Source organism: Miscanthus floridulus, chromosome 14 (genome assembly GCF_019320115.1).
Source record: "Miscanthus floridulus cultivar M001 chromosome 14, ASM1932011v1, whole genome shotgun sequence".
In the NCBI taxonomy this organism is placed as follows: domain Eukaryota; kingdom Viridiplantae; phylum Streptophyta; class Magnoliopsida; order Poales; family Poaceae; genus Miscanthus; species Miscanthus floridulus.
This window is the reverse complement of record NC_089593.1, coordinates 47,083,689-47,098,944: the sequence shown is the minus strand read 5'-3', so window position 1 is coordinate 47,098,944 and position 15,256 is coordinate 47,083,689. Positions and strand designations below refer to the sequence as shown.

The 15,256-nt window shown below is 44.9% G+C and overlaps 1 protein-coding gene across 1 annotated transcript; it reads right to left on the bottom strand.

Annotated features, from left to right (window-relative positions):
* Nucleotides 1–8,834: 8,834 nt before the first annotated feature.
* LOC136503412 (uncharacterized) lies at nucleotides 8,835–13,693 on the bottom strand. The gene is made up of 10 exons (XM_066498500.1): nucleotides 13,634–13,693; nucleotides 12,516–12,534; nucleotides 11,105–11,938; nucleotides 10,931–11,007; nucleotides 10,733–10,810; nucleotides 10,558–10,629; nucleotides 10,384–10,457; nucleotides 10,014–10,146; nucleotides 9,853–9,924; nucleotides 8,835–9,575 (listed from the first exon to the last, which is right to left on the bottom strand). Exons 1-10 carry the CDS (start codon nucleotides 13,691–13,693, stop codon nucleotides 9,564–9,566), a joined length of 1,431 nt encoding a protein of 476 aa, XP_066354597.1. The 3' UTR covers nucleotides 8,835–9,563.
* Nucleotides 13,694–15,256: the final 1,563 nt, after the last annotated feature.

Sequence of the window (15,256 nt, the reverse complement as noted above, 5' to 3'; positions counted from 1 at the left end):
TTTCGCCTTTTGAGGCTAAATTAGGATTTTCATTTTTTGTTCTAAAGGCGATACTCTATTAGTACCGGCTGTCAATCCTGGCGATGATCCAAAATTGATTAAACTTGAATAATAACCTTAATCACCAGGGTCAAAGTCCCATATCGAGCGATGTTTCTAAAGATAGCAGATGATGATTCAAGTATTAAACCAAAAATCACCAGCTGTCAAGGTTCTTAAAAATGTTGCACTATTACATCCAAATTCGACTCCTTGAAATAGAACGGCTATATTCTGGCGAACTAGTCAATGAGAGCAAGTTTTAGCCATTCCATAACAACCAACTTGGGGAGTCATCAAAATAAACCCTCAGAGCCAATTGCTTGAATCGGCTATTGACATTCATCGTTGATCTTGATGACGCCTCCTTCCTAGATTCTGCTAGAGAAGCATTCACAATCTTGAAATTCCCAATATGCTGGATCGGCTGTTACCACGCTTATAGACATGTCCACCAAACCACTTTGATGTTATCTCCTTGCCACTGGATGAGACATTGGTGCATTGTTGATGGAATGCAACAGTTGGTGTGGATCCAGTCACGTCCCAAGAGTAGACTATATGTCCCCTTACCATCAATGATGAAGAAAGTAGTAGGTAGAGTCTTACTCCCAATCGTTAATTCGATGTTGACTACCCCCGTGTCTTAGATGCGTTACCACAAAAGTCTTTCAACATCATATCGGTCTCAAGCAGATCTCCAGGGCCCTTCCCAAGCTTATGGAGGGTAGTGTATGGCATAAGATTGACTGCAGCGCCTCCATCGACTAACATCTTAGTCATCGGCTTTCCATCGACAAATCCTTTCATGTATAAAGCCTTTAAGTGCCGTTGCTGAGATGGTTTGTCAAATATGGCTTGTTGAGACTAGAAGGCTTGCCAAGCCACAGCTTTTCTAATTCTTCTTCATCACACCCTTTTTCATTAGATTCTTCTTGTTTATACTTGGGAGGAGCTCTAAATTCTATAGGTAGGATAAAGACTATATCAATATTAGCTGATGGCTTACCCTTGTTGACTGTTTGTTTCACGCGCCATGTCTGAGGTCTGTTGTACTTCTAAGCTTCCAACTCTCTATTCCTCAAGCGTTGAACTCTTCTCTTTTGGCTCCTTGCTAGACCTCCTAGACACCACTAGCCCTTTTGCCAAACATACTCTTTCTCTCCATCATGAACTCCTTTATTTTTTACGTGCTGATCGATGTCGTTGGGTTGATAACTCAAACATTCATGGATGCACCGATAGCTGGGTTGAGATTGCATGAGCTCTGCATATTGATTACTGCACTCTGGCAGTTATGTCTTGTAGACAATTTCAAATCTTTGTTCCATCAGTGTCGAAAGAAAGGACAATTCCCGTGTAACTCTGCTTGTTCTCTTTCATACCTTTCTTCCACGCACCGACGCTCATATTCTTCTTCTTCAAGCTGGTGTTGGTAGTCCTTGTCCTTCTGGCATTGCCACTTGTTCAACAAGATCCTAGAAGTCACACGAGGATGCATATCACCAGCTCTAGATGTCTCACCTTTTTCATATCGACTCTTTTGCTGATCGCGTTGTTTCTTAGCTTCTTCATACTCATTAGCAGATATTTGAACCTTGGGGTCAACCAACCTATCTTCTCTGGCCTTAGCCGATGTCAAGACCTTCATCTTTCCTTTAGCCAACTGGAACTCTACCATGTGTACCCCTAGGAAAAAGGATGCTTATCCATGTCCATTGTCAGTTTCTGAGCTGGCTTAAACTTGATCCTTCCTTGCTTGATGGCCTTCTAAATGTGAAAGTGGAAGATTCTGCACTCATTGGTACTATGGTTAGTAGCGTTGTGGAACTTGCAGTGCTTCTTCCCTTTAAGTTCTTCAGCCAAAGGGATCACATGATTTGCAAGTAATCTCAACTGGTTCTTCTCTAGTAGCTAGTCGAAGATCTTGTCGACTTTCTTGACATCAAAGTCGTAGGTGTTCTCTGTTTCTTTCACCATGGACAAGATATAGGAGCCTTGCCCTATGTCCATTCGGTGATCATGACTTCTAGATCGTCTCCATCAAAGTCTGCATCATAGGGGTCAGTCATAGCAGTGGTACCCTTTAAATACTTCTCTTTGCACATGGCTCAATGCTGATTCTCAAAGGCAGACACTCTTTGAACTAAAGGGTCAAGCTTTCAAACTCCTGGCCATCAAACTTCTCTTTGATTAATGGAGACATCCCTTGAAGGGCCAATTTAGACAATTGGCCATCAGACAGATTCAATGAGTAGCACCGGCTCCTTACTTCTCTGAATCTTTGAATGAACTCAGAGCCTAACTCATTATTCCTATGCCTCATGCTTGTCAAGTCTATAATCTTTTTCTCACCTGTCCCACTGTAGAAATATGCGTGGAACTTGTTCTCTAGATTGACCCATCCAGTGATCGAGTTTGGTTTTAGTTATGAAAACCAACTGAAGGCTAGTCCAGGTAGGGACAAGGGGAAGAATCTAACTTTATGTGCCTCCACAACAGATGCTTCTCCAAGCTGAACGAGATAGCGGCTGGTATGTTCCATGGTTGTCATCTCATCTACCCCAGTAAATTTGGAGAAATCTAGGACTCTGTAGCGTTGCGGGAGTTGCACAATATCATATCAGGCTGGGTATGGGTGCTGGTAAGAGCCAACCTATCCTTTAGGCTTTAGACTGAATTGGCTATGCATCATAGCAGTGATTCTATTGATGAACTCATCAGCATCCATGCCAACAACTTCTTGTCTCGGCTGCCCTTGAGCATGAGCTTGAGATCCTTGTACTTAGACTTGTTGATTCTAAGCCAGAGACTGCTGGAGTTGTTGTGCATTATAACTGTAAAGGTTTTGATACCAAGGATGTGGCATGAGCTCATATGTGCTGGCATCAGAAACCAGGTGCTACCCCTCTGGATAGTTGATCTGAGCATTGTGAGTCACATATCCCTACAACCAACTATTAAAGTAGTTAGGATCAATATTCTTGATGATCCTCTATACTGATGGAGCAATTTTATGGGTTGACTGAGGCGTTTGATAGGAAGTATTGAATCTTACCTATGCCGGCCGTTGCATAACCCACTGAGTAGCTGGAGAGGTTGGCTACTGGAATGAATGTGTGACAAGGGCACTTCGTGATTGTTGTGCTGGTGGTTGCCCCCCTATCATTTTAGCCTACCCCCCTACTATCGATAGGGCTTGACCTTGCCCCCCTGTGCCTGGCAGAGCTTGACCTTGTCCCCCTGCTGTTTGCAGGGTCTAATCTTGAGCCTATCCTCCCAAAAGTTACTATATTGGTGGCTGTTGGAACTGCCCACCATTTGACTGCTGACTAGTACCAGGTATGTTGCTTCCCACAGCCGAAGGATTAAAGCCATTAGAGTATGTTGGCCCAACTTGATCAACTGGCGCTCCAAAGAAGATTTCTTTCAAAACATTACCGATCGTGTTGGCCAACACCTTATTGTGCTTCGTAAAGGCTTCATGAACAGTCTTATGGACCAAATGAGCAATAGTCTTTGCTTCAACATCTTCACTTTGTTCATGCAAGAGGACGCTTGATAGGGGAGTCTTCTAGATGACTGAATCATGCATCTTGTCGTAAGACAATAGACACTTTTCTCTGAATTCTTTCACCGCCCGCTCAATGACTGCCTTCTGGTCATCAGGCAGGTCTTCAAGGTTGACCTTGAGGATCGCTTGATTGTCCATGTTCACGATTGTGGTCCCACCGGACGTGTCAATCCGTGTCGATGGCAAAAAGCGACGGAGAGCCGCCGACACGCAGCAAGCCAAGAGAAACCGCGTGAAGCATATCCCGAGCTCTCTCTAGGCTTAAAGCGGACACTAGACCGGATGGTCGTGACCGAGGGCGTGCCAGTCAATTTGACCCTGTAATTGACAAGGAAAGAAAGTTAATCAGTAATTTAAGGTAGAATATGCCAGTGTTTGTCTAGACAGTTCCAAATATATGGCCAAGTGGCCAGCAAGATAAGGCTATCGACTAAAGAGTCGATATCCTACATGTGCATAATGTAATGTAATCAAAACAAACATATCGATAATTATTATTCACTTGGTTACATGGATCTAACTTAGCTGATGATCATGAAAACATGCGAAAGGTGTAATGATAGGCGTGTAAGCATACATGTGATAGATATACTAGCTTTTAACCAAGACAAAAACAAGTAAAAGCATGTAAACAGCCAGTATATCCTCAGCAAAAAGGGTATCGGCTAAGATAGCTGATTCCAGTGGTCGTGTCATACGGCATACGATCACTCATCCATTGAATACAAATAAATCTACAGACAACTAGCCCCAATCTAGTGTACCATCACCAGGTCGAGTCATCTGATGCAGCATTGACAGAAGGACCCTAGATCAAAGACCAGCTATTGATAGATCTACTTATATCGTAAAGAAATCATGAAAGCATGTCGTACGCGTGGAAGCTCAAGCCATGGGCTAAATAGCTGATGGGGACATGGCGGGTGGCTAACGCCATGCTCTTCTTAATAGATAGATCTATTAACTGACAATATCCAATCTGACACGCTATCGACAGATCGAGTCGGTTGATGCAGCATTGATAGCAGACTCATACCAGATACTGGTGATCAACGAATCTATCTCTTAACAGAACACGACTTCAAGCACCCACCATGTACTATCAAGATCGAGATGGATTAGTCATCAAACATGAACTAACGTCAAGAATTGAATTCAACTGTGATGGTAATCCGCAGACAATAGATCAAAATAGTAAGACTAACAAATCTCAATCTAGATCGTGCAATTGGTGATATTATTATAAATAGTAAACTATTTAACACAATATCGATAATTTTGATCAATACTAACATTTACAAGAGATCAGTCGTATGTTGCAGCCTTGTAAAGGTTGATACGAATCGATAACTAATCTATACCGTAATTTGTAAGAGATCAGTCGTCTGTTGCAGCCTTACAAATAACAATATAGATCGATAACTAACTTATACCGCGACTTGCAAGAGATTAGTCGCCTATTGCAGCCGTATAAGTAACAATACAAGTCGTGACAGATACTCACAAATAAGTCAGAGGTCAGGTCGTCCGATGCAGCCCTGCTTGCCCAAAGAACTCGTCAAAATCTACTCTACTCCTAAGGGGTGGCCTAAGCCAAAAAGTAAAGGTAATTGTTTGGTTGATCGATGAGAGATGTCTATTACAATAGCCGGGGTTCAGTATTTATACCCGAGGCTTGACTACGAGTCCTGGTCGAACAAGACCGATCTCAAACTTGGAAAAGAAAATAAAGTTTCCTAAATTATGATAACTTGGACCTAAATCTTTCCCTTCTATGAAGTCCGACGTATCCTCTCGCTTCCTGCCTTGTCGCGTTTGCCAATGGGGCTCATTCCCCTGATATGATGGCGTTATCTTACTTATTTGATGGCAACTTTGGTTAGCCGATCTTGTTGAATATTTCGACTTTTCCTTAACAAATTCAGACCTCGGGTTCCTTTCCTCGGACCAAATTTTGGTGTCAAGGTTCATCTCTGATTTCTCTCTCCCTCTCATTCTTCTGTTCATTTACCTGTAAAGACAATTCTCCCTTTACCTGTAAGGTGATCTTCAGTGCTTATTAATTGCAATATAATGCAGACCACGCTAAACCTTCATATTAAGGTCTTTTGCAATCATTCACCTTAACAGTAAACTTGCCGTTGGTACCGTTTAATGCTGAACTAATCATTCAAAATCCACTTGCCTGAAGGTGGCGGCTACAACGCAAGCATCAATGAAAAGATGTTCTAAAAAGTGGTCTTGTTTGGCAGCAACAGTCAGCCCACGGCCTAGCATCGTGCTATCAGTGGCTGCAGCGGGAGCGGATATTGGGGCGAGCAGGCGACCCATATCATGGTGAGTTGAGAAGCCAGGATTTGGTCTGCTCTGTTGGGCGTTGGCTATTGTGGTTGCTGGCATAGGAGTGGGACAAGAAGCGGCAGATAAATGCATATTTCACTCTCCCTTCCACACATTGGAAGTCTCCGTGGTCTAAAATGACGCTATGTTCAGTTCATAATCTGCTTAGAGTAAATTTCCTATAAAGCCAGACTGATTCACCTGAACCTGCAACAGTTCAGCTGTAAATGCTGTCAACTCAGAAAGAATTTGTAAAGCATGCTTCCTCTTAAATCAGTTCACATCAAAATGTTCAACCTCCTTTCGTGCAGATGGGAAAGATAAGTGGCTTTAATTTTTATGTGTCCAGTTGGCCATTCGAAGGCCTATGATTTAATCATGTATCAAATTTTTATTTTTGTAGCCAATCAACAGGTTTTAGTCTAGCATATCAATCAATGGTGTGAACTTGGTTGTTCTAATTTCACATGAGAACTTGAGTTATATTTTAATGGTTCCATCCATTCGTGTAATAATATTGATGTTTTGATACCATGTCTTGAAGTATCATCATTTTTCAGTAACAGTATAACACTCATTTATACTTAAATTATTGTTGCTTTTTTTTTCCGTTGCAACGTACGGGCACTCAGCTAGTGTAACATCAACATCTTCTTGGTCTCATACCTATAACATTCGTAGCATTTTAGATTCATACCTAATTTGGTGGATTAACCTGATTGCTAGACAAAATAACAAAAAAACTCAAAAACTTGATCGCTTACCCAGTGTATCCGGTTGCACAAACAACCATGCAAAAAACTCTCGATTTTCTCTTATTTTACATCTGATTGTTTACCCGATGCAACACGGGCATTACCCTAGTAACTCAAAAAAGATACCGGTACATGAGGTGAGATGGTACCATGAAACTTACCCAACACGCTGAAGTTTTTGTGGTCTATCATATATTCATCTATGTGCTATGTCCGTACAAGTTAGTCACAAGACGAAGGCCCTGTTTGGTTTAGCCCATGTGAGTCTCGCTTATAAGCTGAGCAAGATTATATGATAAGCCACACTCTAGAGAATCTGCTGTATAAATAAGCAGAGCATTTGACTGTCTCGATTATTTTGGGTAGGATATTTTACACTAGCACCCCTGGACATTTTCTAAATCTACCCGTAGCGGACTAGCACTGTTCTACACTATTCATCTGTGTCTATACTTTTGCATCTGGACATAAGAAAGAGTTTCTATTTCTTTTTCTCTCCCTTCTCTTGTTGGTCAGAGCAGACGACGACGGGGCAGAGCTCGATTGTGGCCGCGACTTGCCTCACTGGGCGGCGGATCCTCAGATCCGCCCGGCAGAGGGAGGGCGGTGCCGGATCTTGAGGAGAGAGGGAGCAGAGGGAGGGCGGCGGTGCAGGCGGAGGGAGGGCGGTGCGCATGGAGCACGAGTAAGTGGGTCGGAGGGAGGTAGCGCCAGACCGGAGCGTTGAAGGAGGGAGGAGGTGGCGTCGGACCTGGAGTAGTGAAGGAGGAGGGAGGAGACCGCCGGCTGCCTGGGCGAGTGCGAACATGGGCCGTGTTTCCAAATCACGGGCACAGGGACGCGTTCCGAACAACACTGCAGGCGATGATCGAACGCGGAAGCGCGGTCGCGATGAACGTGGGGTCGCGGGATGTCTGGCGGGCTTTTCTCAGTGCAGTTTTTCAGCAGGCAACTTCGGGGGGACTCTCTGTGTCCCAAAATAGAAATCGTTCTCGCTTCTCTAGAAATTAGGTTTTTTTTAACTTTGACCAATTATATATAAAATAATATTAATATTTATAATATATAATTAGTATTATTAGATAGATCGTTGAATATACTTTCATAATAAACTTATTTGGAGATATAGATGTTACACATATTTTCTATAAACCTAGTTAAATTTGAAAAAGTTTGACATGCGTGCATTCCATAACGAATTGTGAGACTGAGGGAGTAGTCATTTTTCTCACCGCTGATGTTGGTCCCTTCCAGATTTGTGTCTAAGCTGGTCCCACCGTGTGCCTGGTTGGGGAGGCAAAATGCCACGTACTTTTGTCCTCCGCCCGCCCCATGTGCCTGCCTATGTGGCGTTGACCCCGCAAGTATATTTTGGAAACTTATTGACCACTACAAAACAATGAACTGTACCTATTCATACAATTTTTTCTTGAACATCTTTAGATAATATATGAATTTTATAATATTATACTCCCTCCGTTTTTTTTTGTAAATGTCATATTTCGTTTTTGCAAAACGTCGGGAAAAAGTGTCGTATTTGTGTCCGCTCTTCGGTTAAAGACAAGCGCCATTAAGATCGTGCATGCGTGCATGCACGCGAAGGGCCGGGTGTGGGCACGCCCCAATCGTGCAGTTCGCTGGTGCGGAGAAGCCTTTAGCAGCCGTTCGATTTGCATGCAAAAGTGAGAGGTGAAGCAACGGAGGGATAATCGTTGGATCATTAATCACGCAACTGTTGAAAATGAGAATAATTAATCATCTTCTTGGTCTCTGTAGCACTGGCAAATACGACATTTATAAAAAAACGGAGGGAGTAATGACCAAAAATTGGTACTTCAAACATTACATAGAAAAGTTTTTTAGGGGCGGCTGGTAACCCTATGTAAGGGCGGTTTTACCAGCCGTCCCTATGAAAATCGCTGATTTATAGGGACGGTTCTCAGACCGTCCCTACAAATCGATTTGTAGGCCGTCCCTAGAAATAGATTTGTAGGGGCAGTTAATACTGTAGCCGCCCCTACAAATCGATTTGTAGGGGCGGTCTAGGAACACCAGCCGCCCCTACAAATCGATTTGTAGGGGGGCGGCTACAGTACCAACCGCCCCTATAAATCATTTTTTCGCCAAAAAAAATTAAATTTACAATTCAAATTTGACCAGAACATTAAACGACGTAAGAATTTAAATATTGGTACAAGAGGAGAGGGGTGAAGTCAACAGGCAGCAACTTGCATGCTTTCAGTTTACAGGCAGGAGGAAGAGGAATGGTAGGTAAGTTGAAGAATTCTAATGATATACTTGTCACCCAAAGAATCTCAGCTAAGTCTTCAAAGTTGCGGGTTCCCAAACAATTGTTGTACTCCATTGTCATCATTGTAGAAGTAATAGTCCTGACACACAAAAGATGATGAGTTAGTGGTTTATACTTTATATAGGAGCAACCACAGTATTCTAGCAATCAAAATTCTTGAAGAACCTATACATTTACCCATAGTGGACAAATACTATGAATAGAAACTTGAAAGTAAATGAATCTTTCCTTAGTAGGTTTATTGCCATTGTCACACTACTTTCTTCCCATGTTCTGTCGGTAGAGCCCATATTACCTTAAAGCAAAGTCATATTCCAAAATAGCACAGTTATATTCACTGTGAAAGCTATATAGAATAGGAATCAAACAAGGAAGCCAATACATAGATACAGTTCAAAATTTTAAAAAGAAGTAAATCAAAATACCCTGATATTGAAGTGGGTCCATGTAATAGATTACCTTGCTAGCAAGCCCTGCTCTACTACCTTTGCTGCTCTGCAGGCTGCTGCAGGCAGGGCCGCTCGCTTCGTCACCGGCTGGTCAGCTACCTTTGCCCCTGCAGGAAGAAGATGTTGCTTGACGAACCAATCACACATAATTTCATTAAGAGTGATATGAAGAATCACATTAGATGTACCATTCCATGTGTAAGCTAAGGTATAAGAACATTAACAAAGATACCAGTAGCTTGGACCTCACGACAAGTATAATAGAAGAAAAGATAAATTGGTGGATAAGATTTGCTGGATACCTACTCTAAGTAAGAGAGAAAAGAATATCCAGCATAATAACATGGGAGCAACTAGCAAACAAAATCAGTGGTCATATCATACCTGTTTCTTAAGGTTGCTTAAATCATGAATGTGAGAAAGAGCATCAACAGCAGTGAGCAAGGCAATCAATCCCTGTGAAACAACTCAAGAAATTATTTATCTGGCATAAGTAAATAATATGAATAGGACAATCGCAAACCGTTAGCAAACTAGCAACTTACAGATATGGGAGAATCTGAACCAAGACTACGGTCCCGAAAAAACGATGCAGAGTCTTGGGACGCAATAGCCAATATTAAAGGTTTCTGATACTCTGTAGATCCATTTTTAAGTGGCGGTAATGAAGCCCATGCACTGCCCTTCAAATATGAGGATTTAAACAATGATATAACATATAAAAACTAAATATAAAGGTATGACAACTCTGTAGGTACTGAGGTACATATAGTAGTTTCTGAGAGACAATTTTGAACTTTACAGTATTAGTGTATACATGATTATGCATAATCATGTATACACTTTTTTCGCAAAAAAAAAAGTGTATACATGATTATGCAACTTGAAACTACCTCTAAGGAAAAAAAAACACACCTGTGTCCTCCTAAGGGCAAGCATGATTGTTCTTTGAGGCAGGATGTTGAATCATGTGTTTGAGCTTTGGTTGTCTGAAGTTCATGTCAATTAGAAGAAGAATAGTCCCATTTGATGAAAGGTCATGCTTCTGTCGTCAATACAACATAATAAGGACTAAAAAAGAATCCAAACCTGCATAACAAGGTCAAATTCTGCAACATTTGCTCTATACCCATTGCCAGTCTTCTCATTTTTTTCTGAAATCTTTTATTGACAGTCATCATCAATATATAAATGTGGAAGAAAAGATTAGACAAACAGGACTTTGGAAATAAAAAGGTATGCAACAGAGAAGACGGAAAACTACCTTTTGAACAGTCTTTGTACTCTCTTCTGAAAGTAGAAATACAGGGAAGTTATATCTGTTCCACATGATACCTGATCCCTACAAGATAATAGAGTAACTGAGGCACATTCAACACAAGATTTAACTTTTACATTGCAGGGAAGCAGCAAGTTTGACTCTTGATAGGGTGGCACCAGTGTAATCAACCCTGTTACTTACAGCAGGATTCCAATCATGGCTGTGATTTGAGTAGGGTGCAAAATCATCTTGTGGAAATTTTCTATCAGGCGACAGCTCTATATAGAAATAAACAGTACATTCTTAGGGATCATCAGGCAAAAATACGCAAATAACACACAAGAAAACGGAGAGATGCCAGTTCAGAATACTGACCTTGTACGACCAATCGGGCACCATCCGGGACCTGCAGCTGGCGCTGACGGTGCTGGCGGAGAACTCCAACTCCAAGACTGACGCCACCTTCTCCCGCGTCAACCTCGCCGTCGGGTTCCGCGGCGCAGAGGTGGCGCTGTTGCGTGCCGGAACCTTCGCCATGCCGCGCCGCAGCTTCTTGTCGCTCCGGTATCAGGTGGTGTCGGAGGGGCGGCAGCTCAGCCCCGAGGTGATGGAGGCCATGGCCGGCGCGCTCCGGGAGTCCGTCGTGCCGCTCGACCTCTTCGGCAAGGCGCGCACCACCTGGAAGGTCGGCATCTTCGCCTCGCTCCAGTTCTGGACCCGCATCTCGTGCCGCTTCCTCTTCAACTACCCCGGCAACGGCACCGCCATGCCCATCGATTGCCGCTCCAAGTCGCCGTAGCGTCCCCTCTCCGCTCTGGCCTCCGGGCAGGCAGGCAGGCAGGAAGGAAGGCGTGGGGGTGGGGACCGGATCTAGGCCCGCCGTGGCCGGATCTACCGCCGGCCACCAGCCAGCACCCGTGCACTGCCTCGGCCGGGGCTCAGCACCGCCGCAGTTGCGCGGGGAAGGCGAGGAGGAGGGCAGGGGAGGCGAGGAGGGCAGGGGAGGCGAGGAGGAGGCCGAATCTGCGCGGGGAAGGCGAGGAGGAGGGCGGGGGAGGCCGGATCTGCGCGGAAAAGGCGAGGAGGAGGGCGGCGGAGCCGAGGGAGGGAGCGAGCTGCGAGCAGGTGGAGGCGGTGCGGGAGTGAGCGACGCGAGGAGGCTTTTTATAAGTGCAGCATTGGTAGGGGCGGTCGGTGATCGAGCCACCCCTATAAATAACAACTTTGGGGGCGGCTGGTGAGTGAGCCGTCTCTACAAATCCGATCTATTTGTAGGGGCGGCTCGTATCACCAGCCGCTCCTGCTATTCTATTTGTAGGGGCGACTAGTTTCTGGCCTCCCGAGCACGCCGCTGTAGGAGCGGCTCCATCACCGACTGCCCCTACAAAAAATTTATTCCGTTGTTAAAGACCGTTTTTCACGTAGTGAAAACAAACAATACTAATCAGCTACCACTTGTTTATAAAATGATTGAAGTTTGGTCCATTGTTGCTTCGGATGACAGCGTTAGTTGCATTTCCATTCACTTTTGTCCGTGGTAAATTATGTACGGAAGAGACGACAAGATGCTGATTTGTGACAGCAAACAATACTAATTCGCTCGCTTTTTATATTATATGGAACATGGAATAGACAACAAGGTCTACTTTCACAGTAACCGATTTATAACATTTGAGTTCACTTCTAGCGAAAGTGTGATTTTTGGTGAAGTCCTTCCTGTTTTGAGCAATTTCTTGCGCCCAAAAGCTGCAAAGAAACCAACATGTATTTTAAGAAAATAACTTACATGTAAAGACAAAGGTAACCTACAAACATACCAACATGATATGAAGCATAAAGTTCGTAACCCCTAAGGCATCACCAGTGCTTGCTTGCATTAGTATGATCCAAAAACACAACTTTCATAACTGATATGTTCCATGCTTAATCATATATGGCCACCAAAACAGTAAGTTTAGTGGACATCACATTACAACACCAGCTTGCTTGCTGCTAGCTGGTGTGTTGCGTTGCGTTTGCGCTGGGGGTGGTTGGCGGCCGGCGTTCGTGGAGTTCTCTCCGCGACCTGGATGATCGCACTCTCCCGTGAAAAAAACATATTTTTAATTTTTAGGAGTGGTTTTTTTAAAAACTGTTGGAGAAACACATCTTTAACGCTTCCAATACTTTTTTGGGACTTGAGGAACTCAGTAGTTATAGAAAGAATTTTAAGGTATTCTTGGAGATGCTCTAACTCATATTTCAAGATTGGAAATCCATTATGCGTAGTTATTTTTGCATATCAATAATTTTTTCATGCTTTACACACAACTAAAAGAAAAAACACATTCCACTTCGTACCAATGAATCACACTTTGGAACCAAATCAGCGCAAGAAATTTTCATATTGGTGACCATCTCAGGAAAATGTTTGAATGGAGCTGGACATAAGAAACAAAACATCTTTAGAGAATTGGCCACTTTCTTCTTACAAGCAAGAAAACTCTTGACAAGGCACTTGACACTTTGACAGACAAGTTGACATCACTGGTTCGTACCCTGCCTATTTGTAAAGGGTAACTCTAAAGTACATTTAGCCCAATAAGTCCCCTCTCAGCTAGTCAGCTCACAAGGCTATAAAATCGTAAGGGCGCCAGTTATTTTTTTCAGTCACGCGGCACAGTGCACAAGACTGCATCTATCAGCAGTTCAGCACAAGCAAGCTATAAAATCGTAGCAAACAATTCGATCAGAATCCATCGTTCGCAGCCAATAGAATATCAGTTACTAGATAAAACCACATGTTAGTGGCCTAGTAAAATAAGAAAAAGATTCTAAAGAACACAATCTAGGCATCTGCAGGCACCTACGTGTTCAGTCAGCAGCAGCAAACGCACAACGGCGCCGTCCGTCCCTTCTCATAACCTTGACGACAAGCCCATTTTTCATGTGAAGTGTGATAGGACAGTTTCGGATCCACGACATGGTCGGCACCACCTCGGACGGTGAAATTCCACAGCACGGCCGCCGCCGTGGTATTCATCTGCACGAGCGCCATCTCCTCGCCGAGGCATGCCCGCGGCCCGGCGTTGAAGGAGATGATCTAGGACGGCTCGTACCGAAGCTTCGTGCCTTCCTCGTTGAGCCATCTCTCGGGCAGAAGGCGGCGCGCAACCTGCCGGACGCGAGCGGCGGCGGCACCGGCAGGGGAGACGCGTGACCGCCGCGCCGCGAAGATGACCACCGGATCTGCTAGCACCAGGGCTGATTTGGCCAGATCCGGACCTAGCAGGTGGGAATCCATAGTTGCTGTTGGGACAACGAGAGAGAATCGGAGAAAACCTCGATGGGGAAGATGAAGGGGCCGTAACAATTCACCTATTTTAAATTTTATCATTATAATTCTTGGACGTTTTTTAAATACGCGTACGCATGGAAAGGACATAGCCCACCTACAGACGTACACGGTGTCATCGTATTTTTGTATAAACAAAACTGCCCTTCTACCTTTCTCTATGTCATTGACGTGTGGACCCCATCAGTCATCTCCTTCCTCCCTCCTTCCTAGCTTCCTCTCCTCCTGAGTCCATCTCGCATTGCCTCCACTGTCGCTGCCCAGATCCAAGACACGGCCAAAGCAAGCACAAGCCACTGTCAGTGGATGGCGTCATGGGGACGCTTCCTCCTCCGCCGCCGCAGTGAGTCTGGGAGATCCTCGGAATCCCACGGCGCGTCGCCAAAGTTCGAGTTGTGGAAGGTGGGCAGGAACTCGTTCCCGACGCTGCTCACCACCGACGAGCCCTTCGGCGCGGCGTGCTCCGCTCCACACCCTCCAGGCACTGGCTAACCCAGGCACAGCCGCTCATGGAGTTCGGCATCGCGCCGACGCCGAACATCTTCAAGCCGGCGGCGGGAGACCAAGAGCGCAAGGTGGCCCGACGCGGCGGCCCGCTCGCGCGCTTGCCCGGCAGCGGCGCGGCGACCCGCTCGCGCGCTTGCCCGGTGGTAGCGCGGCAGACCGCTCGCGAGCACTCGTCGGCCATGGCGCGGCCGCCTGGTCGTCTGGTGGCAGCCCAGCAGTGCGCATGTGCGAGCCCGTCGGCAGCTTGACTGGCCCGATGCGGCAGCCATGGAGGGTGCCCGAGGTGGGGGAGCGCACAAAGGGCGACGGCCATGGAGGAGGGCGGTGTGTCGCCGGCCAGGAAGCAGAAGACCATGGCCGTGAAGATGAGGGCAAAATAGACCATAGACAAACACTTGGTGGCCATGTACGGCTGTAGGTGGGCCTAAGTCATTCCGAAGCGTACACCGTGACGTATTTTAATGAATCGAAGAATTGTAATAGTAAGACTCAAAATAGATGAACTATAATGGTATATGTCAAAACTTTCAGAATTATAATGTTACCTATCCACATAACGAAGATAAGCCAGGAGATGGTCAGGTGTCGGCAAACGGGAAGAGAAGAGATGGAGCCGATAGATTGGCAACGTGAGGCAAAACCCCAAAAGATTTAGGTTGGGCATCCCTCAGGCGTGGTTGAGGCAT

What these genes read in the sequence shown, in the direction of transcription:
- LOC136503412 (XM_066498500.1), bottom strand. Translation starts at nt 13,693, where the DNA reads ATGTCGTGGATCCGAAACTGTCCTATCACACTTCACATGAAAAATGGG. An exon ending in GCCATGATTGGAATCCTGCT is followed by an intron (nt 10,811 to 10,930) that starts GTAAGTAACAGG and finishes ATTATCTTGTAG; the next exon opens with GGATCAGGTATCATGTGGAA. An exon ending in TTGCCCTTAGGAGGACACAG is followed by an intron (nt 10,147 to 10,383) that starts GTGTGTTTTTTT and finishes TTTGAAGGGCAG; the next exon opens with TGCATGGGCTTCATTACCGC.